General features: G+C 54.0%; 1 protein-coding gene across 1 annotated transcript in view; it reads right to left on the bottom strand.

Annotated features, from left to right (window-relative positions):
* Positions 1-20275: 20275 nt before the first annotated feature.
* slc4a11 (solute carrier family 4 member 11) overlaps positions 20276-27010 on the bottom strand; it is a gene marked incomplete at its 5' end in the record, with an annotated part of 95140 nt that continues 88405 nt past the window's right edge. Inside the window, one exon of the mRNA XM_036955439.1 lies at positions 20276-20342. Within this exon, the coding sequence (XP_036811334.1) occupies positions 20276-20342 (67 nt within the window). The remainder of the gene's footprint in view (positions 20343-27010) is intronic.

The following is a 27010-nucleotide window of genomic DNA, read 5'->3' on the forward strand; positions in this document are numbered from 1 at the left end:
ATCCATCCATCCATCCATCCCATCCACACATCCACCCCATCCACACATCCATCCATCCACACATCCATCCATCCATCCATCCACCCACCCATCCATCCATCCATCCATCCACACATCCATCCATCCCATCCACACATCCATCCACACACACATTCCAATCCCGTTTCCCCCTCCCCGCAGCCTCCTCGCGGCCTCCCCCACCCCGCAGCCTCCCCCTCCCCGCAGCCTCCACTTCCCGTTTCCCCCTCCCCGCAGCCTACCCGCGGCCTCTGCCTCCCCGAGGTCTCCCCCTCTCCGCAGCCTCCCCATCCCCGCAGCCTCACAATCCCGTTTCCCCCTCCCCGCAGCCTCCCCCTCCCCGCAGCCTCCCAATCCCGCGGCCTCCCCCTCCCCACAGCCTCCCCCTCCCCATCCCTGCAGCCTCCCCTCCCCATGGCCCCCCCCTCCCCGTGGTCTCCGCCTCCCCGTGGCCTCCCCCTCCCCGCAGCCTCCCCCTCCCCGCAGCCTCCCCATCCCCGCAGCCTCCCAATCCCGTTTCCCCCTCCCCGCAGCCTCCCAATCCCGCAGCCTCCCAATCCCGCGGCATCCCCCTCCCCGCAGCCTCCCCCTCCCCGCAGCCTCCCATCCTCTCAGCCTCCCCATCCCCGCAGCCTCCCCATCCCCGCAGCCTCCCAATCCCGTTTCCCCCTCCCCGCAGCCGCCCCATCCCCGCAGCCTCCCCATCCCCGCAGCCTCCCCATCCCCGCATTCTCTCAATCCCTGCGGCCTCCCTGCGCCCTCCCCCTCCCCGTGGCCTCCCCGTAGCCTCCCCCTCCCCGTGGTCTCCGCCTCCCTGCGCCCTCCCCCTCCACGCAGCCTCCCCCTCCCCGTCGCCTCCCCCTCCCCGTCGCCTCTCCTCCCCGTGGCCTCCCCCTCCCCGCAGCCTCCCCGCAGCCTCCCCCTCCCCGCAGCCTCCCCCCTCCCTGCGGCCTCCCCGTGGCCTCCCCTCCCCGCAGCCTCCCAATTCCCGTGGCTTCCCCGTGGCCTCCCCTCCCCGTGGCCTCCCCCTACCCTCTTTCCCCCCTCCCCGCAGCCTCCCCCTCCCCGCAGCCTCCCCGCAGCCTCCCTATACCCGCGGCTTCCCCCTCCCCGCAGCCTCCCCGTGGCCTCCCCCTACCCTCGGCCCCCCCCTCCCCGCAGCCTCCCCCTCCCCGCAGCCTCCCATCCTCTCAGCCTCCCCATCCCCGCAGCCTCCCCATCCCCGCAGCCTCCCAATCCCGTTTCCCCATCCCCGCAGCCTCCCCATCCCCGCAGCCTCTCAATCCCTGCGGCCTCCCTGCGCCCTCCCCCTCCCCGTGGCCTCCACATCCCGTTTCCCCCTCCCCGCAACCTCCCCCTCCCCGCAGCCTCCTTGCGGCCTCCCCCTCCCCGAGGCCTCCTCTCCCCCGCAGCCTCTTCCCCGCAGCCTCCCGTTTCCCCCTCCCCGCAGCCTCCCCCTCCCCGCAGCCTCCCATCCTCTCAGCCTCCCCATCCCCGCAGCCTCCCCATCCCCGCAGCCTCCCAATCCCGTTTCCCCATCCACACATCCATCCCATCCACACATCCATCCATCCACACATCCATCCATCCATCCACCCACCCATCCATCCATCCATCCACACATCCATCCATCCCATCCACACATCCATCCCATCCACACATCCATTCATCCATCCATCCCATCCACACATCCATCCATCCCATCCACACATCCATCCATCCATACATCCATCCATCCACACATCCATCCATCCATCCATCCCATCCACCCATCCACACATCCATCCATCCCATCCACACATCCATCCACCCCATCCATCCACACATCCATCCCATCCACACATCCACCCATCCATCCATCCATCCACACATCCATCCATCCATCCATCCCATCCACCCATCCACACATCCATCCATCCCATCCACACATCCATCCACCCCATCCATCCACACATCCATCCCATCCACACATCCACCCATCCATCCATCCATCCACACATCCATCCATCCATCCACACATCCATCCATCCATCCCATCCACACATCCATCCATCCATCCATCCCATCCACACATCCACCCCATCCACACATCCATCCATCCACACATCCATCCCATCCACACATCCATCCATCCACACATCCATCCATCCATCCATCCACCCACCCATCCATCCATCCATCCACACATCCATCCATCCCATCCACACATCCATCCATCTTTCCACACATCCATCCCATCCACACATCCATTCATCCCTCCATCCCATCCACACATCCATCCATCCCATCCACACATCCATCCATCCATACCCGTGGCCTCCCCCTCCCAGTGGTCTCCGCCTCCCCATGGCTTCCCCCTCCCCGCAGCCTCCCCGCGACCTCCCCCTACCCGCGGCCTCCCCATTCATCCCTCCATCCCACCCACCCATCCATCCACCCACCCACCCATCCATCCATCCACACATCCATCCATCCACACATCCATCCATCCATCCATCCACCCACCCATCCATCCATCCATCCACACATCCATCCATCCCATCCACACATCCATCCCATCCACACATCCATTCATCCATCCATCCCATCCACACATCCATCCATCCCATCCACACATCCATCCATCCATACATCCATCCATCCACACATCCATCCATCCATCCATCCATCCCATCCACCCATCCACACATCCATCCATCCCATCCACACATCCATCCACCCCATCCATCCACACATCCATCCCATCCACACATCCACCCATCCATCCATCCATCCATCCACACATCCATCCATCCATCCACACATCCATCCATCCATCCCATCCACACATCCATCCATCCATCCATCCCATCCACACATCCACCCCATCCACACATCCATCCATCCACACATCCATCCCATCCACACATCCATCCATCCACACATCCATCCATCCATCCATCCACCCACCCATCCATCCATCCATCCATCCACACATCCATCCATCCCATCCACACATCCATCCATCTTTCCACACATCCATCCCATCCACACATCCATTCATCCCTCCATCCCATCCACACATCCATCCATCCCATCCACACATCCATCCATCCATACCCGTGGCCTCCCCCTCCCAGTGGTCTCCGCCTCCCCATGGCTTCCCCCTCCCCGCAGCCTCCCCGCGGCCTCCCCCTACCCGCGGCCTCCCCCACCCCGCAGCCTCCCCCTCCCCGCAGCATCCACATCCCGTTTCCCCCTCCCCGCAGCCTCCCCCTCCCCGCAGCCTCCCCACAGCCTCCCCCTCTCCGCAGCCTCCCCCCTCCCTGCGGCCTCCCCGTGGCCTCCCCTCCCCGCAGCCTCCCAATTCCCGTGGCTTCCCCGTGGCCTCCCCTTCCCCGTGATCTCCGCCTCCCCATGGCTTCCCCCTCCCCGCAGCCTCCCCGCGGCCTCCTCCTACCAGCGGCTTCCCCGCAGCCTCCCAATCCCGTTTCCCCCTCCCCGCAGCCTCCCCGCGGCCTCCCCCTACCCGCAGCCTCCCCCTCCCCGCAGCCTCCCCGCGGCCTCCCCCTACCCGCAGCCTCCCCCTACCCGCGGCCTCCCCATTCATCCCTCCATCCCATCCACACATCCATCCCATCCACACATCCATCCATCCATACATCCATCCATCCACACATCCATCCATCCCATCCACACATCCATCCATCCATCCATCCCATCCACACATCCATCCAGCCATCCACCCACACATCCATCCACCCACCCACCCATCCATCCATCCACACATCCATCCATCCACACATCCATCCATCCATCCATCCACCCACCCATCCATCCATCCATCCACACATCCATCCATCCCATCCACACATCCATCCCATCCACACATCCATTCATCCATCCATCCCATCCACACATCCATCCATCCCATCCACACATCCATCCATCCATACATCCATCCATCCACACATCCATCCATCCATCCATCCATCCCATCCACCCATCCACACATCCATCCATCCCATCCACACATCCATCCACCCCATCCATCCACACATCCATCCCATCCACACATCCACCCATCCATCCATCCATCCACACATCCATCCATCCATCCACACATCCATCCATCCATCCCATCCACACATCCATCCATCCATCCATCCCATCCACACATCCACCCCATCCACACATCCATCCATCCACACATCCATCCCATCCACACATCCATCCATCCACACATCCATCCATCCATCCATCCACCCACCCATCCATCCATCCATCCATCCACACATCCATCCATCCCATCCACACATCCATCCATCTTTCCACACATCCATCCCATCCACACATCCATTCATCCCTCCATCCCATCCACACATCCATCCATCCCATCCACACATCCATCCATCCATACCCGTGGCCTCCCCCTCCCAGTGGTCTCCGCCTCCCCATGGCTTCCCCCTCCCCGCAGCCTCCCCGCGGCCTCCCCCTACCCGCGGCCTCCCCCTCCTCGCAGCCTCCCAATCCCGTTTCCCCCTCCCCGCAGCCTCCTCGCGGCCTCCCCCACCCCGCAGCCTCCCCCTCCCCGCAGCCTCCACATCCCGTTTCCCCCTCCCCGCAGCCTCCCCCTCCCCGCAGCCTCCCCACAGCCTCCCCCTCTCCGCAGCCTCCCCCCTCCCTGCGGCCTCCCCGTGGCCTCCCCTCCCCGCAGCCTCCCAATTCCCGTGGCTTCCCCGTGGCCTCCCCTTCCCCGTGATCTCCGCCTCCCCATGGCTTCCCCCTCCCCGCAGCCTCCCCGCGGCCTCCCCCTACCAGCGGCCTCCCCGCAGCCTCCCAATCCCGTTTCCCCCTCCCCGCAGCCTCCCCGCGGCCTCCCCCTACCCGCAGCCTCCCCCTACCCGCAGCCTCCACATCCCGTTTCCCCCTCCCCGCAACCTCCCCCTCCCCGCAGCCTCCTCGCGGCCTCCCCCTCCCCGAGGCCTCCTCTTCCCCGCAGCCTCTTCCCCGCAGCCTCCCGTTTCCCCCTCCCCGCAGCCTCCCCCTCCCCGCAGCCTCCCATCCTCTCAGCCTCCCCATCCCCGCAGCCTCCCCATCCCCGCAGCCTCCCAATCCCGTTTCCCCATCCCCGCAGCCTCCCCATCCCCGCAGCCTCTCAATCCCTGCGGCCTCCCTGCGCCCTCCCCCTCCCCGTGGCCTCCCCGTAGCCTCCCCCTCCCCGTGGTCTCCGCCTCCCTGCGCCCTCCCCCTCCACGCGGCCTCCCCCTCCCCGCGGCATCCCCCTCCCCGTAGCCTCCCCTTCCCCGTGGCCTTCCCGTGGCCTCCTCCTCCCCGTGGCCTCCCCGTGGCCTCCCCTCCCCGCAGCCTCCCAATTCCCGTGGCTTCCCCGTGGCCTCTCCTCCCCGTGGCCTCCCCCTCCCCGCAGCCTCCCATCCTCTCAGCCTCCCCATCCCCGCAGCCTCCCCATCCCCGCAGCCTCCCAATCCCGTTTCCCCATCCCCGCAGCCTCCCCATCCCCGCAGCCTCTCAATCCCTGCGGCCTCCCTGCGCCCTCCCCCTCCCCGTGGCCTCCCCGTAGCCTCCCCCTCCCCGTGGTCTCCGCCTCCCTGCGCCCTCCCCCTCCACGCGGCCTCCCCCTCCCCGCGGCCTCCCCCTCCCCGTAGCCTCCCCTTCCCCGTGGCCTTCCCGTGGCCTCCTCCTCCCCGTGGCCTCCCCGTGGCCTCCCCTCCCCGCAGCCTCCCAATTCCCGTGGCTTCCCCGTGGCCTCTCCTCCCCGTGGCCTCCCCCTCCCCGTAGCCTCCCCTTCCCCGTGGCTTCCCCGTGGACTCCCCTCCCCGTGGCCTCCCCCTCCCCGTGGTCTCCGCTTCCCCGTGGCCTCCCCCTCCCCGCGGCCTCCCCCTCCTCGCGGCCCTCCCTCCCCGCGGCCTCCCCCTCCCCGTCGCCTCTCCTCCCCGTGGCCTCCCCCTCCCCGCAGCCTTCCCCCTCCCTGCGGCCTCCCCGTGGCCTCCCCTCCCCGCAGCCTCCCAATTCCCGTGGCTTCCCCGTGGCCTCCCCCTCCCAGTGGTCTCCGCCTCCCCATGGCTTCCCCCTCCCCGCGGCCTCCCCCTACCCGCGGCCTCCCCCTCCTCGCAGCCTCCCAATCCCGTTTCCCCCTCCCCGCATCCTCCTCGCGGCCTCCCCCACCCCGCAGCCTCCCCCTCCCCGCAGCCTCCACATCCCGTTTCCCCCTCCCCGCAACCTCCCCCTCCCCGCAGCCTCCCCGCGGCCTCCCCCTCCCCGAGGCCTCCTCTTCCCCGCAGCCTCCCAATCCCGTTTCCCCCTCCCCGCAGCCTCCCCCTCCCCGCAGCCTCCCATCCTCTCAGCCTCCCCATCCCCGCAGCCTCCCCATCCCCGCAGCCTCCCAATCCCGTTTCCCCCTCCCCGCAGCCTCCCCCTCCCCGCAGCCTCCCATCCTCTCAGCCTCCCCATCCCCGCAGCCTCCCCATCCCTGCGGCCTCCCTGCGCCCTCCCCCTCCCCGTGGCCTCCCCGTAGCCTCCCCCTCCCCGTGGTCTCCGCCTCCCTGCGCCCTCCCCCTCCCCGCGGCCTCCCCCTCCCCGTCGCCTCCCCCTCCCCGTAGCCTCCCCTTCCCCGTGGCCTTCCCGTGGCCTCCTCCTCCCCGTGGCCTCCCCGTGGCCTCCCCTCCCCGCAGCCTCCCAATTCCCGTGGCTTCCCCGTGTCCTCCCCTCCCCGTGGCCTCCCCCTCCCCGTGGCCTCCCCCTCCCCGCGGCCTCCCCCTCCCCGCAGCCTCCCCGTGGCCTCCCTATACCCGCGGCTTCCCCCTGCCCGCAGCCTCCCCGTGGCCTCCCCCTACCCTCGGCCCCCCCCTCCCCGCAGCCTCCCCCTCCCCGCAGCCTCCCCGCAGCCACCCGCTCCCTGCAGCCTCCCCCCTCCCTGCGGCCTCCCCGTGGCCTCCCCTCCCCGCAGCCTCCCAATTCCCGTGGCTTCCCCATGGCTTCCCCCTCCCCGCAGCCTCCCCCTACCCGCGGCCTCCCCGCAGCCTCCTAATCCCGTTTCCCCCTCCCCGCAGCCTCCCCGCGGCCTCCCCCTACCCGCAGCCTCCCCCTCCCCGCAGCCTCCACATCCCGTTTCCCCCTCCCCGCAACCTCCCCCTCCCCGCAGCCTCCCCCTCCCCGAGGCCTCCCCTTCCCCGCAGCCTCACAATCCCGTTTCCCCCTCCCCGCAGCCTCCCCCTCCCCAAAGCCTCCCAATCCCGCGGCCTCCCCCTCCCCGCAGCCTCCCATCCTCCCATCCTCCCAGCCTCCCCTCCCCGTGGACTCCGCCTCCCCGTGGCCTCCCCCTCCCCGCAGCCTCCCCCTCCCCGTAGCCTCCCCCTCCCCGCAGCCTCCCATCCTCCCAGCCTCCCCTCCCCGTGGACTCCGCCTCCCCGCGGCCTCCCCCTCCCCGCAGCCTCCCCATCCCCGCAGCCTCCCAATCCCGTTTCCCCCTCCCCGCAGCCTCCCCCTCCCCGCAGCCTCCACATCCCGTTTCCCCCTCCCCGCAACCTCCCCCTCCCCGCAGCCTCCCCGCGGCCTCCCCTTCCCCGCAGCCTCACAATCCCGTTTCCCCCTCCCCTCAGCCTCCCCCTCCCCAAAGCCTCCCAATCCCGCGGCCTCCCCCTCCCCGCAGCCTCCCATCCTCCCAGCCTCCCCCCCCCGTGGAAACCGCCTCCCCGTGGCCTCCCCCTCCCCGCAGCCTCCCCCTCCCCGTAGCCTCCCCCTCCCCGCAGCCTCCCATCCTCCCAGCCTCCCCTCCCTGTGGACTCCGCCTCCCCGCGGCCTCCCCCTCCCCGCAGCCTCCCCATCCCCGCAGCCTCCCAATCCCGTTTCCCCCTCCCCGCAGCCTCCCCCTCCCCGCAGCCTCCACATCCCGTTTCCCCCTCCCCGCAACCTCCCCCTCCCCGCAGCCTCCCCGCGGCCTCCCCTTCCCCGCAGCCTCACAATCCCGTTTCCCCCTCCCCTCAGCCTCCCCCTCCCCAAAGCCTCCCAATCCCGCGGCCTCCCCCCCCGTGGAAACCGCCTCCCCGTGGCCTCCCCCTCCCCGCAGCCTCCCCCTCCCCGTAGCCTCCCCCTCCCCGCAGCCTCCCATCCTCCCAGCCTCCCCTCCCCGTGGACTCCGCCTCCCCGTGGCCTCCCCCTCCCCGCAGCCTCCCCATCCCCGCAGCCTCCCAATCCCGTTTCCCCCTCCCCGCAGCGTCCCCCTCCCCGCAGCCTCCCAATCCCGCGGCCTCCCCCTTCCCGCAGCCTACCCCTCCCCGCAGCCTCCACATCCCCGCAGCCTCCAGATCCCCGCAGCCTCCCAATCCCGTTTCCCCCACATCCCGCAGCCTCCACATCCCCGCAGCCTCCCAATCCCGTTTCCCCCTCCCCGCAGCCTCCCCATCCCCGCAGCCTCTCAATCCCTGCGGCCTCCCTGCGCCCTCCCCCTCCACGCGGCCTCCCCTCCCCGTGGCCTCTCCTCCCCGTGGCCTCCCCCTCCCCGTAGCCTCACCCTCCCCGTAGCCTCACCCTCCCCGTAGCCTCCCCCTCCGCGTAGCCTCCCCCTCCCCGTGGCCTTCCCCTCCCTGCGGCCTCCCCGTGGCCTCCCCTCCCATCACAGACTGGTCTCCCCCTGACTGCCTGACCTCAGCACCATCACAGACTGGTCTCCCCCTGACTGCCTGACCTCAGCACCATCACAGACTGGTCTCCTCCTGACTGCCTGACCTCAGCACCATCACAGACTGGTCTCCCCCTGACTGCCTGACCTCAGCACCATCACAGACTGGTCTCCTCCTGACTGCCTGACCTCAGCACCATCACAGACTGGTCTCCCCCTGACTGCCTGACCTCAGCAACATCACAGACTGGTCTCCCCCTGACTCCCTGACCTCAGCACCATCACAGACTGGTCTCCCCCTGACTGCCTGACCTCAGCACCATCACAGACTGGTCTCCCCCTGACTGCCTGACCTCAGCAACATCACAGACTGGTCTCCTCCTGACTGCCTGACCTCAGCACCATCACAGACTGGTCTCCCCCTGACTGCCTGACCTCAGCACCATCACAGACTGGTCTCCCCCTGACTGCCTGACCTCAGCACCATCACAGATTGGTCTCCTCCTGACTGCCTGACCTCAGCACCATCACAGACTGGTCTCCCCCTGACTGCCTGACCTCAGCACCATCACAGACTGGTCTCCCCCTGACTGCCTGACCTCAGCACCATCACCGACTGGTCTCCCCCTGACTGCCTGACCTCAGCACCATCACAGACTGGTCTCCCCCTGACTGCCTGACCTCAGCACCATCACAGACTGGTCTCCCCCTGACTGCCTGACCTCAGCACCATCACAGACTGGTCTCCTCCTGACTGCCTGACCTCAGCACCATCACAGACTGGTCTCCTCCTGACTGCCTGACCTCAGCACCATCCCAGACTGGTCTCCTCCTGACTGCCTTTTTGTTTGTTGTTTCACTGTATCACAATTCCAGTGGGTCAGAAGTTTACATACACTAAGTTGACTGTTCCTTTAAACAGCTTGGAAAATTCCATAAAATTATGTCATGGCTTTAGAAGCATCTGATGGGCTAATTGACATCATTTGAGTCAATTGGAGGTGTACCTGTGGATGTATTTCAAGGCCTACCTTCAAACTCTGTACCTCTTTGCTTGACATCATGGGAAAATCAAAAGAAATCAGCCAAGACCACAGAAAAAAAATTGTAGACCCCCACAAGTCTGGTTCATCCTTGAGAGCAATTTCCAAATGCCTGAAGGGTACCACGTTCATCTGTACAAACAATAGTACGCAAGTATAAACATATAGTTCAGGAATAAATCATTTTTTCTGTTAAGTCAAACAGCATTTACCTTGCCAGCTATATCAGTCAAATAAATAGTAGCCTCTGCTTGCTTTTACTCTGAGAAAAAGCGCAACACAGACAGAGACAGCATTTGCAGACAGCAGCACCTTGCCTTTCAGAAGTTTTGCTTTCACACAGCCTGTCCGCACCCTCTGTGGTGAGGTCCTAAATCCAGCCCGTATGAAACGCCGCTCTGAGGCATCCGCATGGTCCTAAAGCATACTGATGTCGCTTATGTGCAATGATAAAATGTGCAAAGACAAAAATGAAATTTTAGAATGTGTGGGGGTCAAGTCCCCCCTGTCGCCAGTTAAAGTGGCGCCCCTGTCTATCCAACATATTAGCCTAACACATTTCTGAAATCTTCATGATGTTTCCTAATCACACAAAAATGAGAAATGTAGATATCATAATCACAGGAGACAATTTGTGTACAATGAGCCAAAACCACATTTTCATTTTGTGCATGGTAAACTTGGACAGCAGGATAGATAAACTGGGACATCATAACTGTTCCGGACCACTGTGTGATCATGCTCTCCGTAGCCGACCTGAGTAAGACATTTAATAAACAGGTCAACATACACAAGGCTGCGGGGCCAGACGGATTACCAGGACGTGTGCTGTGAGCATGCGCTAACCAACTGGCAAGTGTCTTCACTGACATTTCCAACCTCTCCCTGTATGAGTCTATATACCAACATGTTTTAAGCAGACCACCACAGTCCCTGTGCCCAAGAACACTAAGGTAACCTGCCAAAATGACTACCGACCCGTAGCACTCACGTCTGTAGCAATGAAGTGCTTTGAAAGGCTCTAGCCCTGCTCAATATGCCTAAACCAACACTTTAGTTCTACCTCCCACAACATGCGGTGACATCAGCTGGTTTAAATGTTTCTAGAGACAAAATCTCTTTCATCATCACTCAATACCTAGGTTTTACCTCCCATGTACTCACATCCTACCATACCTTTGTCTGTACATTATGCCTGGAATCTATTCTATCGCACCCAGAAACCTCCTTTTACTCTCTGTTCCGGACGTTCTAGACGACCAATTCTCATAGCTTTTAGCCGTACCCTTAACCTACTCCTCTATTCCTCTGGTGATGTAGAGGTGAATCCAGGCCCTGCAGTGCCTAGCTCCTATTCCCCAGGCGCTCTCATTTGTTGACTTCTGTAACCGTAAAAGCCTTGGTTTCATGCATGTTAACCTTAGAAACCTCCTCCCTAAGTTTGTTTTATTCACTGCTTTAGCACACTCTGCCAACCCGGATGTTCTAGCCGTGTCTGAATCCTGGCTTAGGAAGACCACCAAAAACCCTGAAATTTCCATCCCTAAATATTACATTTTCCGACAAGATAGAACTGCCAAAGGGGGCGGAGTTGCAATCTACTGCAGAGCCTTAGTTCTGTCTTACTATCCAGGTATGTGCCCAAACAGTTCGAGCTTCTACTTCTAAAAATCCACCTTTCCAGAAACAAGTCTCTCACCGTTGCCGCTTGCTATAGACCACCCTCTGCCCCCAGCTGTGCCCTCAACACCATATGTGAATTGATTGCCCCTCATCTGTCTTCTGAGCTCGTGTTGCTAGGTGACCTAACCTGGGACATGCTTAACACCCCAACCGTCCTACAATCTAAGCTTGAAGTCCTCAATCTCACACAAATTATCAATGAACCTACCAGGTACAACCCCAAATCCGTAAACATGGGCACCCTCGTAGATGTCATCCTAACTAACTCGCCCTCCAAATACACCTCTGCTGTTTTCAACCAAGATCACAGCGATCACTTCCTCATTGCCTGCATCCGTAATGGGTCTGCTGTCAAATAACCACCCCTCATCACTGTCAAACGCTACCTAAAACACTTCTGCGAGCAGGCCTTTCTAATCAACCTGGCCGGGGTATCCTGGAATGACATTGACCTCATCCCGACAGTAGAGGATGCCTGGTTATTCTTTAAAAGTGCCTTCCTCACCATCTTAAATAAGCATGCCCCATTCAAAAAATATGGAACCAGGAACAGATATAGCCCTTGGTTCACTCCAGACCTGACTGCCCTTGACCAGCACAAAAACATCCTGTGGCGTACTACATTAGCATCGAATAGCCCCCGTGATATGCAACTTTTCAGGGAAGTTAGGAACCAATATACACAGGCAGTTAGGAAAGCTAAGGCTAGCTTTTTCAAACAGAAATTTGCATCCCTGCAGCACAAACTCAAAAAAGTTCTGGGACACGGTAAAGTCCAGAAAGAATAAGAGCACCTCCTCCCAGCTGCCCACTGCACTGAGACTAGGAAACATTGTCACCACCGATAAATCCACTAAAATGTTGTATTTCAATAAGCATTTTTCTATGGCTGGCCATACTTTCCACTTGGCTACCCCTACCCCGGTCAACTGCCCTGCACCCCCCACAGCAACTCGCCCAAGCCTCCCCCATTTCTCCTTCACCCAAATCCAGATAGCTGATGTTCTGAAAGAGCTGCCAGATCTGGACCCCTACAAATCAGCCGGGCTAGACAATCTGGACCCTCTCTTTCTAAAATTATCTGCAGAAATTGTTGCAACCCCTATTACTAGCCTGTGATTCCCAAAGATTGGAAAGCAGCCACGAACCTCACCCTCTTCAAAGGGGGAGACACTCTAGACCCAAACTGCTACAGACCTATATATATATCTATCCTACCCTGCCTTTCTAAGGTCTTCAAAAGTCAAGTTAACAAACAGATTATGCTATGCAATCTGGATTCAGAGCTGGTCATGGGTGCACCTCAGCCACGCTCAAGGCCCTAAATTATATCATAACCACCATCGATAAGAGACATCATTGTGCATTACTCAACAGCCTTGGTTTCTCAAATGACTGCCTCGCCTGGTTCACCAACTACTCTGCAGACAGAGTTCAGTGTGTCAAATCGGAGGGCATGTTGTCGGGTCCTCTGGCAGTCTCTATGGGGGTGCCACAGGGTTCAATTCTCGGGTCGACTCTCTTCTCTGTATACATCAATGATGTTGCTCTTGCTGCTGGTGATTCTCTGATCCACCTCTACGCAGACGACACCATTCTGTATATGTCATGTATTGTCATGTTGTGTCTTGTTCCTGTTCTTTCTCTTCACCCTGTCTCCCTCTGCTGGTCGTATTGGGTTGCCTTCTCTTCCCCTCCTTCCCCCAGCTGTTCCTTGTCTTCTCTAACTACCTCGTTCACCCTTTTCCCACCTGTTCCCTTTTTCCCTCTGATTGGGTCTCTATTTCTCTCTCTGTTCCTGCTTCTGTCTTTGTCAGATTCTCGTTTGAGTTTCTCATGCCAGAACCAAACTATCGTCTTGTTTGCTTCAACCTTGTCCTGTCCTGTCGGAATCTGCCTGTTCATCTGAGGCTACGTGTGATCAGGTACCTCTGTCCTCTACAACCCTGCTAATCCCCTCTGCTGCTAGAAGAGGACTCTAACCCAGCTATTCTCCTCTGCTGCTAGAAGGGGAACTCTTCTGTGATATTCAGAAGGACTTTATGTTTCATTTGTCGCCCTCTCTGCGGGTTGTTTAGTTTGCCATCATATCCATTTGAAGAGGATCTATGTCTTACCTGTGTTTCGACATTAAAGAACTCTGTTTTTGTTAAACCGCTTTTGGGTCCTCACTCACGTGCATAACAGTATACTTCTGGCCCTTCTTTGGACACTGTTTTAACTAACCTCCAGACGAGCTTCAATGCCGTACAACTCTCCTTCCGTGGCCTCCAACTGCTCTTAAATGCAAGTAAAACTAAATGCTTGCTATTCAATCGATCACTGCCCGCACCTGCCCGCATCACTACTCTGGACGGCTCTGACTTAGAATACGTGGACAACTACAAATACTTATTGGTTTAGACAGTAAACTCTCCTTCCAGACTCATATTAAGCATCTCCAATCCAAAATTAAATCTAGAATCGGCTCCTATTTCACAACAAAGCATCCTTCACTCATGCTGCCAAACATACCCTCGTAAAACTGACTATCCTGCCTATCCTGGACTTCAGCGAGCTCATTTACAAAATAGCCTCCAACACTCTACTCAGCAAACTGGATGGAGTCTATCACAGTGCCATGCGTTTTGTCACCACAGCCCCATATACTACCCACCACTGCGACCTTTACGCTCTCGTTGGCTGGCCCTTGCTTCATACTCGTCACCAAACCCATTGGCTCCAGGTCATCTATAAGTCTTTGCTAGGTAAAGCCCCGCCTTATCTCAACTCACTGGTCACCATAGCAGCACCCACCCGTAGCACGCACTCCAGCAGGTATATCTCACTGGTCACCCCCAAAGCCAATTCCTCCTTTGGCCGCCTTTCCTTCCAATTCTCTGCTGCCAATGACTGGAACGAACTGCAAAAAAATCACTGAAGCTGGAGACTCATATCTCCCACACTAACTTTAAGCACCAGCTGTCAGAGCAGCTCACAGATCACTGCACCTGTACATAGCCCATCTGTAAATAGCCCATCCAACTAGCTAATCCCCATACTGCATGTATTTACTTATCTTGCTCCTTTGCAACCCAGTATCTCTACTTGCACATTCATCTTCTGCACATCTACCATTCCAGTGTTTAATTGCTATATTGTAATTACTTTGCCACCATGGCCTATTTATTGCCTTACCTCCCTTATCCTACCTCATTTGCACATGCTGTATATAGATTTTTCTACTGTATTATTGATTGTTTGTTTATTCCATGTGTAACTCTGTGTTGTTGTATGTGTTGAACTGCTGTGTTTTATCTTGGCCAGGTCGCAGTTGTAAATGAGAACTTGTTCTCAACTAGCCTCCCTGGTTAAATAAAGATCAACTAGCCTCCCTGGTTAAATAAAGGTCAACTAGCCTCCCTGGTTAAATAAAGGTCAACTAGCCTCCCTGGTTAAATAAAGGTCAACTAGCCTCCCTGGTTAAATAAAGGTCAACTACCCTCCCTGGTTAAATAAAGGTCAACTAGCCTCCCTGGTTAAATAAAGGTGGAATATGTAAATAAAAAGGACAGCTGGAGCACCTGATTGGCTAAGTATGAATAGTCATTGAAAATGGTGGGAAAGATATCCTACTACATTGCCATTTTAAGAGAGATGAAAATGATGGTCAATTTAGCTATAATGTCATCCATTGTAGTCCCATTAAGATTGTAAGGTAAAATACAGTGGTTACGCAGCATTGTGATGTTGACGCATGGTTCATTTTCATACATTTCAAACCTATAGCATTAACTATTCACATCGACACAAACATGAAATGATGTCTGAAATGTGTTGAAAGTAATGAGCGTTACAAACCAGAAACATGGAGATAAGACCGGTATTGTTGCCAGCTGTTACTTCCGTCCCAGGGCTGTGTTACTTCCCTCCCAGGGCTGTGTTACTTCCCTCCCAGGGCTGTGTTACTTCCCTCCCAGGGCTGTGTTACTTCCCTCCCAGGGCTGTGTTACTTCCTTCCCAGGGCTGTGTTACCTCCGTCCCAGGGCTGTGTTACTTCCCTCCCAAGGCTGTGTTACTTCCTTACCAGGGCTGTGTTACTTCCCTCCCAGGGCTGTGTTACTTCCCTCCCAGGGCTGTGTTACTTCCTTCCCAGGGCTGTGTTACTTCCGTCCCAGGGCTGTGTTACTTCCTTCCCAGGGTTGTGTTACTTCCCTCCCAGGGCTGTGTTACTTCCCTCCCAGGGCTGTGTTACTTCCCTCCCAGGGCTGTGTTACTTCCCTCCCAGGACTGTGTTACTTCCCTCCCAGGGCTGTGTTACTTCCCTCCCAGGGCTGTGTTACTTCCCTCCCAGGGCTGTGTTACTTCCCTCCCAGGGCTGTGTTACTTCCCTCCCAGGGCTGTGTTACCTCCGTCCCAGGGCTGTGTTACTTCCCTCCCAAGGCTGTGTTACTTCCTTACCAGGGCTGTGTTACTTCCCTCCCAGGGCTGTGTTACTTCCCTCCCAGGGCTGTGTTACTTCCTTCCCAGGGCTGTGTTACTTCCGTCCCAAGGCTGTGTTACTTCCTTCCCAAGGCTGTGTTACTTCCTTCCCAAGGCTGTGTTACTTCCTTCCCAAGGCTGTGTTACTTCCTTCCCAAGGCTGTGTTACTTCCCTCCCAAGGCTGTGTTACTTCCCTCCCAAGGCTGTGTTACTTCCGTCCCAGGGCTGTGTTACTTCCCTCACAAGGCTGTGTTACTTCCGTCCCAGGGCTGTGTTACTTCCGTCCCAAGGCTGTGTTACTTCCTTCCCAAGGCTGTGTTACTTCCTTCCCAAGGCTGTGTTACTTCCTTCCCAGGGCTGTGTTACTTCCTTCCCAGGGCTGTGTTACTTCCTTCCCAAGGCTGTGTTACTTCCTTCCCAAGGCTGTGTTACTCCAGCTCCGCCAGCAGGTACAAAAGTAATGTTGCGGAAGTTCTGTTCTCCGTCAATTAATTCCAAGACATGATCACTAGCAAACCAATGGCAGTCTTATCTGCAATTAGGAATGTCTCATGTAAAATAAAAAATTACAGTAAGTTATTGTTAACCTTTCGGGTTACTGGCCCAACGCTCTAACCACTAGGCTACATGCCACCCCAATTACAGTAAGTTATTGTCAACCTTTTGGGTTACTGGCCCAACGCTCTAACCACTAGGCTACATGCCACCCCAATTACAGTAAGTTATTGTCAACCTTTCGGGTTACTGGCCCAACGCTCTAACCACTAGGCTATCTGCCACCCCAATTACAGTAAGTTATTGTCAACCTTTTGGGTTACTGGCCCAACGCTCTAACCACTAGGCTATCTGCCACCCCAATTACAGTAAGTTATTGGGGAACTGTTTTCCATGGTCTTGCTGGTCTAGTAAACACAGATGCAATATGTAAGAAGGAAAGGTAAACAGATATTAAAAACATTTGTAAAAAATATATATTTGTAAAACATCAAGACAGGCTCATATTACTCCTTCAAAGTCAGGAACAAATGAGCACATACATTAATATTGATGAGATCCACATCGTTATTATTTATCAAAATAAACCTTTCTTAAAACATATAAAACATGTGTATATTGCTATGATATACTGTATTCACAATCAAATCAATGTTAAACTATCATTTTGTTCTGTGGTGTCGCCTTACATAAATATGACTTATCTTAAGGGAGGGGGGGAGGGGGGAGAGAGAGGGAGAGAGAGACAGGGCGTGAGAGGGAGAGAGAGACAGGGCGTGAGAGGGAGAGAGAGAGGGCGTGAGAGGGAGAGAGAGACAGGGAGTGAGAGGGAGAGAGAGACAGGGTGAGAGAGGGAGTGAGAGACAGGTTGAGAGAGGGAGTGAGAGACAGGTTGAGAGAGGGAGTGAGAGACAGGGTGAGATAGGGAGTGAGAGACAGGGTGAGAGAGGGAGTGAGAGACAGGGTGAGAGAGGGAGAGAGAGACAGGGCAAGAGAGAGACACAGCGCTAGAGAGAGACACAGGGCAAGAGAGACACAGGGCGAGAGAGAGAGACAGCGCTAGAGAGAGAGACAGGGCGAAAGAGAGAGAGACAGGGCGAAAGAGAGTGAGAGAAAGGGAGAGAGATAGGGAGAGAGTGATAGATAGGGAGAGAGTGAGAGATAGGGAGAGAGAGAAAGAGAGGGAGATAGAGACAGGGCAAGAAAGAGAGACAGGGTGAGAGACAGGATGAGAGAGAGAGAGCGACAGGGCGAGAGAGAGACACACACAGGGCAAGAGAGTGAGAGAGAAGGAGCGAGAGAGGGATAGATAGGGAGAGAGTGATAGATAGGGAGAGAGGTTGTGTCTGTGTGAAGGCATGCAAATTGTTGCATTCCCACTCAGTAATGTGTTTTTCTAAATGTTGGCACCATATCAGAGTCACTGAGAAATCTGCACTAGAGGGAGACTGTGGCAAATCTCTGAGGTCCTACATGTCGCCAAGCCAGTCATGGCACAACCTTACATAAACAAACCAGACCAACAACAGAGAATCATACAAATGCAGGAATGGAGCTTTATGGCACTGGACTGGAGTTGTGAGATGCTGTGGAGAGAAGAGGTGGAACAGAGTTCTGGTCCTGGTTTTTGATCACATGGTGCTGGTCCAGACCTGTTCCTGCTGGTAGAGAGAGGAGACACCTGGTCTGTTCATAAAGGTCCTGATGGGCACCTCTCTCTCTCTCTCTTTCACCTCTCCCTCCATCCCTTTGTTCCAGTGCTTCACCTGTGTGGATGACAACAAATCACAGTCCTTTTATCCAGGAGCTGGTCTGTATCTACATGTGTTGGTCTGTTACATGTGTTGGTCTGTTACATGTGTTGGTCTGTGTCTGTAGTTACATGTGTTGGTCTGTGTCTGTATCTACATGTGTTGGTCTGTTACATGTGTTGGTCTGTTACATGTGTTGGTCTGTGTCTGTAGTTACATGTGTTGGTCTGTGTCCGTAGTTACATGTGTTGGTCTGTGTCTGTAGTTACATGTGTTGGTTTGTTATGTGTGTTGGTCTGTTACATGTGTTGGTCTGTGTCTGTAGTTACATGTGTTGGTCTGTTACATGTGTTGGTTTGTGTCTGTAGTTACATGTGTTGGTCTGTTACATGTGTTGGTCTGTGTCTGTAGTTACATTTGTTGGTTTGTTACATGTGTTGGTCTGTTACATGTGTTGGTCTGTGTCTGTATCTACATGTGTTGGTCTGTGTCTGTAGTTGCATTTGATGGTCTGTTACATGTGTTGATCTGTGTCTGTAGTTACATGCGTTTTGCTAAATGTTTTTATCTTGTGTCTGTAGTTACATGTGTTGGTCTGTGTCTGTAGTTACATGTGTTGGTCTGTTACATGTGTTGGTCTGTGTCTGTAGTTACACGTGTTGGTCTGTTACATGTGTTGGTCTGTTACATGTGTTGGTCTGTGTCTGTAGTTACATGTGTTGGTCTGTTACATGTGTTGGTCTGTGTCTGTAGTTACATGTGTTGGTCTGTTACATGTGTTGGTCTGTGTCTGTAGTTACACGTGTTGGTCTGTTACATGTGTTGGTCTGTTTCTGTAGTTACATGTGTTGGTCTGTTACATTTGCCGGTCTGTTACATGTGTTGGTCTGTGTCTGTAGTTAGATGTGTTGGTCTGTGTTTGTAGTTACATGTGTTGGTCTGTTACATGTGTTGGTCTGTGTCTGTAGTTACAGGTGTTGGTCTGTTACATGTGTTGGTCTTTTACATGTGTTGGTCTGTTACATTTGCTGGTCTGTTACATGTGTTGGTCTGTGTTTATAGTTACATGTGTTGGTCTGTGTTTGTAGTTACATGTGTTGGTCTGTTACATGTGTTGGTCTGTGTTTGTAGTTACATGTGTTGGTCTGTTACATGTGTTGGTTTGTTACATGTATTGGTCTGTGTCTGTAGATACATGTGTTGGTTTGTTACATGTGTTGGTCTGTGTCTGTAGTTACATGTGTTGGTCTGTTACATGTGTTGGTCTGTATCTGTAGTTACATGTGTTGGTCTGTTACATGTGTTGGTTTGTTACATGTGTTGGTCTGTGTCTGTAGATACATGTGTTGGTTTGTTACATGTGTTGGTCTGTGTCTGTAGTTACATGTGTTGGTCTGTTACATGTGTTGGTCTGTGTCTGTAGTTACATGTGTTGGTCTGTCACATGTGTTGGTCTGTGTCTGCAGTTACATGTGTTGGTCTGTGTCTGTAGTTACATGTGTTGGTTTGTTACATGTGTTGGTCTGTGTCTGTAGTTACATGTGTTGGTCTGTGTCTGTAGTTACATGTGTTGGTCTGTTACATGTGTTGGTCTGTTACATGTGTTGTTCTGTGTCTGTAGTTACATGTGTTGGTCTGTTACATGTGTTGGTCTGTGTCTGTAGTTACATATGTTGGTATGTTACATGTGTTGGTCTGTGTCTGTAGTTACATATGTTGGTCTGTTACATGTGTTGGTCTGTTACATGTGTTGGTCTGTGTCTGTAGTTACATGTGTTGGTTTGTTACATGTGTTGGTCTGTTACATGTGTTGGTCTGTGTCTGTAGTTACATGTGTTGGTCTGTTACATGTGTTGGTCTGTGTCTGTAGTTACATGTGTTGGTCTGTTACATGTGCTGATCTGTGTCTGTAGTTACATGTGTTGGTCCGTTACATGTGTTGGTCTGTGTCCGTAGTTACATGTGTTGGTCTGTTACATGTGCTGGTCTGTGTCTGTAGTTACATGTGTTGGTCTGTTACATGTGTTGGTCTGTTACATGTGTTGGTCTGTGTCCGTAGTTACATGTGTTGGTCTGTTACATGTGTTGGTCTGTGTCTGTAGTTACATGTGTTGGTTTGTTACACGTGTTGGTCTGTTACATGTGTTGGTCTGTGTCTGTAGTTACATGTGTTGGTCTGTTAAATGTTTTTGTCTTGCGTCTGTAGTTACATGTGTTGGGCGTCCATGATATCCAGGTATTTAGCCTCGATGATGTGAGGAAGAACACAGTTCCTGAAACAGGAAGAAAAATTAGTGGGAAGTCAGTTAGTGGGAAGTCAGTTAGTGGGAAGTCAGTTAGTGAGAAGTCAGTTAGTGGGAATTCAGTTAGTGAGAAGTCAGTTAGTGAGAAGTCAGTTAGTGGGAAGTCAGTTAGTGGGAAGTCAGTTAGTGGGAAGTCAGTTAGTGGGAAGTCAGTTAGTGAGAAGTCAGTTAGTGAGAAGTCAGTTAGTGAGAAGTCAGTTAGTGGGAAGTCAGTTAGTGGGAAGTCAGTTAGTGGGAAGTCAGTTAGTGGGAAGTCAGTTAGTGGGAAGTCAGTTAGTGAGAAGTCAGTTAGTGAGAAGTCAGTTAGTGAGAAGTCAGTTAGTGAGAAGTCAGTTAGTGAGAAGTCAGTTAGTGGGAAGTCAGTTAGTGGGAAGTCAGTTAGTGGGAAGTCAGTTAGTGGGAAGTCAGTTAGTGAGAAGTCAGTTAGTGAGAAGTCAGTTAGTGGGAAGTCAGTTAGTGGGAAGTCAGTTAGTGGGAAGTCAGTTAGTGGGAAGTCAGTTAGTGGGTACTGTATCACCTTTATGCCATCTGGCAACAAGGGACAGACAATTTGGTTGCGGTTACATTTGAACTTCCGGCGCTTTGAAAAACAGCTGGTGATGTCATTAACTAGAAAATACATTTGTTAAAACTGTTAAATAATGTAAACAGAATTGAAAGATATGGCAATTCTCCCCCAAATTAAATAAAACATGTAAGATACAATTTCTAACGTTGGACTTTTGGCACAATGTCAACGCTGGTGGTAGTGAGACTTGATGCCTGGACATATGTGCTTTATCTCGCACCCCATTCCAACGTTATGTTTGTAAACAAAAACTCAAATAAAAACTAAAATTGGAAAAACAATTTAGTAAACTTAAATAAAATAATTAACGAAAACATTTGAAAAACTAAAACTATACTGAAACTATACTCTGACTCCAAAACGAGCTGAAAGAAAATAAAAAGCCAAATGAATTACGTTCCACTGTAGTCTTTTTCCTTAATGGGGGTATCAAGCTCCTGAATCTGTCAGGTAAATGCTGACAGTAGATGGTGATGTTTCAAATAGGACATGCATCACTAGCTATCACTAGTTACCACTAGCTAACAGGAAAGACATCTGAGGGTGAGTGTGAAGTAGTCATAGCAGATAATATTCACATTTTTGGTGACTTTAATATTCACATGGAAAAGTCCACAGACCCAGTCCAAAAGGCTTTCGGAGCCATCATCGACTAAGTGGGTTTTGTCCAACATGTCTCTGGACCTACTCACTGCCACAGTCATACTCTGGACCTAGTTTTGTCCCATGGAATAAATGTTGTGGATCTTAATGTTTTTCCTCATAATCCTGGACTATCGGACCACCATTTTATTACGTTTGCAATCGCAACAAATAATCTGCTCAGACCCCAACCAAGGAGCATCAAAAGTCGTGCTATAAATTCTCAGACAACACAAAGATTTCTTGATGCCCTTCCAGACTCCCTCTGCCTACCCAAGGACATCAGAGGACAAAAATCAGTTAACCAACTAACTGAGGAACTCAATTTAACCTTGCACAATACCCTAGATGCAGTTGCACCCCTAAAAACTAAAAACATTTGTCATAAGAAACTAGCTCCCTGGTATACATAGAAAATACCCAAGCTCTGAAGCAAGCTTCCTGAAAATGGGAACGGAAATGGCGCCACACCAAACTGGAAGTCTTCTGATTAGCTTGGAAAGACAGAACTGTGCAGTATCGAAGAGCCCTCACTGCTGCTCGATCATCCATTCATCTACTTCCGGCGCCGACAGAGATGGCCGCCTCGCTTCGCGTTCCTAGGAAACTATGCAGTTTTTTGTTTTTTTACGTGTTATTTCTTACATTAGTACCCCAGGTCATCTTAGGTTTCATTACATACAGTCGAGAAGAACTACTGAATATAAGATCAGCATCAACTCACCATCAGTACGACCAAGAATATGTTTTTCGCGACGCGGATCCTGTGTTCTGCCTTACAAACAGGACAACGGAGTGGATCCTATGCAGCGACCCAAAAAAAACGACTCCGAAAGAGAGGGAAACGAGGCGGTCTTCTGGTCAGACTCCGGAGACGGGCACAGCGCGCACCACTCCCTAGCATTCTTCTTGCCAATGTCCAGTCTCTTGACAACAAGGTTGATGAAATCCGAGCAAGGGTAGCATTCCAGAGGGACATCAGAGACTGTAACGTTCTTTGCTTCACGGAAACGTGGCTTACTGGAGAGACGCTATCCGAAGCGGTGCAGCCAACAGGTTTCTCCACGCATCGCGCAGACAGGAAAAAACATCTTTCTGGTAAAAAGAGGGGCGGGGGCGTATGCCTTATGACTAACGTGACATGGTGCGATGAAAGAAACATACAGGAACTCAAATCCTTCTGTTCACCTGATTTAGAATTCCTCACAATCAAATGTAGGCCGCATTATCTACCAAGAGAATTCTCTTCGATTATAATCACAGCCGTATATATCCCCCCCCAAGCAGACACATCGATGGCTCTGAACGAACTTTATTTAACTCTCTGCAAACTGGAAACAATTTATCCGGAGGCTGCATTCATTGTAGCTGGGGATTTTAACAAGGCTAATCTGAAAACAAGACTCCCCAAATTTTATCAGCATATCGATTGCGCAACCAGGGGAGGAAAGACCTTGGACCATTGTTACTCTAACTTCCGCGACGCATATAAGGCCCTGCCCCGCCCCCCTTTCGGAAAAGCTGACCACGACTCCATTTTGTTGATCCCTGCCTACAGACAGAAACTAAAACAAGAGGCTCCCACGCTGAGGTCTGTCCAACGCTGGTCCGACCAAGCTGACTCCACACTCCAAGACTGCTTCCATCACGTGGACTGGGAGATGTTTCGTATTGCGTCAGATAACAACATTGACGAATACGCTGATTCGGTGTGCGAGTTCATTAGAACGTGCGTTGAAGATGTCATTCCCATAGCAACGATTAAAACATTCCCTAACCAGAAACCGTGGATTGATGGCAGCATTCGTGTGAAACTGAAAGCGCGAACCACTGCTTTTAATCAGGGCAAGGTGTCTGGTAACATGACCGAATACAAACAGTGCAGCTATTCCCTCCGCAAGGCTATCAAACAAGCTAAGCGCCAGTACAGAGACAAAGTAGAATCTCAATTCAACGGCTCAGACACAAGAGGCATGTGGCAGGGTCTACAGTCAATCACGGACTACAGGAAGAAACCCAGCCCAGTCACGGACCAGGATGTCTTGCTCCCAGGCAGACTAAATAACTTTTTTGCCCGCTTTGAGGACAATACAGTGCCACTGACACGGCCTGCAACGAAAACATGCGGTCTCTCCTTCACTGCAGCCGAGGTGAGTAAGACATTTAAACGTGTTAACCCTCGCAAGGCTGCAGGCCCAGATGGCATCCCCAGCCGCGCCCTCAGAGCATGCGCAGACCAGCTGGCCGGTGTGTTTACGGACATATTCAATCAATCCCTATACCAGTCTGCTGTTCCCACATGCTTCAAGAGGGCCACCATTGTTCCTGTTCCCAAGAAAGCTAAGGTAACTGAGCTAAATGACTACCGCCCCGTAGCACTCACATCCGTCATCATGAAGTGCTTTGAGAGACTAGTCAAGGACCATATCACCTCCACCCTACCTGACACCCTAGACCCACTCCAATTTGCTTACCGCCCAAATAGGTCCACAGACGATGCAATCTCAACCACACTGCACACTGCCCTAACCCATCTGGACAAGAGGAATACCTATGTGAGAATGCTGTTCATCGACTACAGCTCGGCATTCAACACCATAGTACCCTCCAAGCTCGTCATCAAGCTCGAGACCCTGGGTCTCGACCCCGCCCTGTGCAACTGGGTACTGGACTTCCTGACGGGCCGCCCCCAGGTGGTGAGGGTAGGCAACAACATCTCCTCCCCGCTGATCCTCAACACTGGGGCCCCACAAGGTTGCGTTCTGAGCCCTCTCCTGTACTCCCTGTTCACCCACGACTGCGTGGCCACGCACGCCTCCAACTCAATCATCAAGTTTGCGGACGACACAACAGTGGTAGGCTTGATTACCAACAACGATGAGACGGCCTACAGGGAGGAGGTGAGGGCCCTCGGAGTGTGGTGTCAGGAAAACAACCTCACACTCAACGTCAACAAAACTAAGGAGATGATTGTGGACTTCAGGAAACAGCAGAGGGAACACCCCCCTATCCACATCAATGGAACAGTAGTGGAGAGGGTAGCAAGTTTTAAGTTCCTCGGCATACACATCACAGACAAACTGAATTGGTCCACTCACACAGACAGCATCGTGAAGAAGGCGCAGCAGCGCCTCTTCAACCTCAGGAGGCTGAAGAAATTCGGCTTGTCACCAAAAGCACTCACAAACTTCTACAGATGCACAATCGAGAGCATCCTGGCGGGCTGTATCACCGCCTGGTATGGCAACTGCACCGCCCTCAACCGTAAGGCTCTCCAGAGGGTAGTGAGGTCTGCACAACGCATCACCGGGGGCAAACTACCTGCCCTCCAGGACACCTACACCACCCGATGTCACAGGAAGGCCATAAAGATCATCAAGGACATCAACCACCCGAGCCACTGCCTGTTCACCCCGCTATCATCCAGAAGGCGAGGTCAGTACAGGTGCATCAAAGCTGGGACCGAGAGACTGAAAAACAGCTTCTATCTCAAGGCCATCAGACTGTTAAACAGCCACCACTAACACTGAGTGGCTGCTGCCAACACACTGACACTGACTCAACTCCAGCCACTTTAATAATGGGAATTGATGGGAAATGATGTAAATATATCACTAGCCACTTTAAACAATGCTACCTTATATAAATGTTACTTACCCTACATTATTCATCTCATATGCATACATATATACTGTACTCTATATCATCGACGGTATCCTTATGTAATACATGTATCACTAGCCACTTTATACTATACTATGCCACTTTGTTTACATACTCATCTCATTTGTACATACTGTACCCGATACCATCTACTGTATCTTGCCTATGCTGCTCTGTACCATCACTCATTCATATATCCTTATGTACATATTCTTTATCCCCTTACACTGTGTACAAGACAGTAGTTTTGGAATTGTTAGTTAGATTACTTGTTATTACTGCATTGTCGGAACTAGAAGCACAAGCATTTCGCTACACTCGCATTAACATCTGCTAACCATGTGTATGTGACAAATAAAATTTGATTTGATTTGATTTGATTTGATTTGATCCTATTTTTCCAACTTAATTGAGGAAAATAAGAACATTCCGAAATTCCTTTTTGATACTGTCGCAAAGCTAACTAAAAAGTAGCATTCCCCAAATGAGGATGGCTTTCACTTCAGCAGTAATAAATTCATGAACTTCTTTGAGGAAAAGATCATGATCATTTAAAAAGCAAATTACGGACTCCTCTTTAAATCTGCGTTTTCCTCCAAAGCTCAGTTGTCCTGAGTCTGCACAACTCTGCCAGGACCTAGGATCAAGAGAGACACTCTGTCACAGCTGTTGCAAGGAGAGGACCAAGGTGCGGCGTTGTGAGCGTACATTTTCTTTATTTTAAACAAAATGATGCCAAACTAAACATTACAAAAACAAACCGTGAAGCTCAAAAGCAAAGTGCTCTAAACAGAGACAACCTCCCACAAACACAGGGTACCTAAGTACCTAAGTATGGTTCCCAATCAGAGACAATGATAGACAGCTGTCCATGACTGAGAACCATTCCCGGCCAACCACAAAGAAATAGAAAATATAGAACACAAAACATAGAATGCCCACCCCAACTCACGCCCTGACCAAAACAAAATAGAGACATAAAAAGGATCTCTAAGGTCAGGGCGTGACAGTACACGCCCCCAAAGGTGCGGACCCCCGGCCGCAAAACCTAACCCTATATGGGAGGGTCTGGGTGGGCATCTATCCGCGGTGGCGGCTCTGGTGCGGGATGGGAGAGGGAGACTCTGGCAGCTCCGGGCAGGAGGGCGACTCTGGCAGCTCCGGGCAGGAGGGCGACTCTGGCAGCTCCGGGCAGGAGGGCGACTCTGGCAGCTCCGGGCAGGAGGGCGACTCTGGCAGCTCCGGGCAGGAGGGCGACTCTGGCAGCTCCGGGCAGGAGGGCGACCCTGGCAGCTCCGGACAGGAGGGCGACCCTGGCAGCTCCGGACAGGAGGGCGACCCTGGCAGCTCCGGACAGGAGGACGACCCTGGCAGCTCCGGACAGGAGGGCGACCCTGGCAGCTCCGGACAGGAGGGTGACCCTGGCAGCTCCGGACAGGAGGGCGACCCTGGCAGCTCCGGACAGGAGGGCGACCCTGGCAGCTCTGGACAGGAGGGCGACCCTGGCAGCTCCGGATAGGAGGGCGACTCTGGCAGCTCCGGACAGGAGGGCGACTCTGGCAGCTCCGGACAGGAGGGCGACTCTGGCAGCTCCGGACAAACCAGGCTGGGGAGACATGCAGGAGGCCGAGGCACCGGATACACGGCCGTGGAGGCGCATTGGAGGTCTCGAGCTAAGGGCCTGCACAACCCGTATTGTAGTGTCAGCAGACACCAGACCAAGTTTTGTAGTGTCAGCAGACCATGTATTGGAGGAACATATTGT

This window comes from Oncorhynchus mykiss, chromosome 19 (assembly GCF_013265735.2).
Source record: "Oncorhynchus mykiss isolate Arlee chromosome 19, USDA_OmykA_1.1, whole genome shotgun sequence".
Lineage (NCBI taxonomy): Eukaryota > Metazoa > Chordata > Actinopteri > Salmoniformes > Salmonidae > Oncorhynchus > Oncorhynchus mykiss.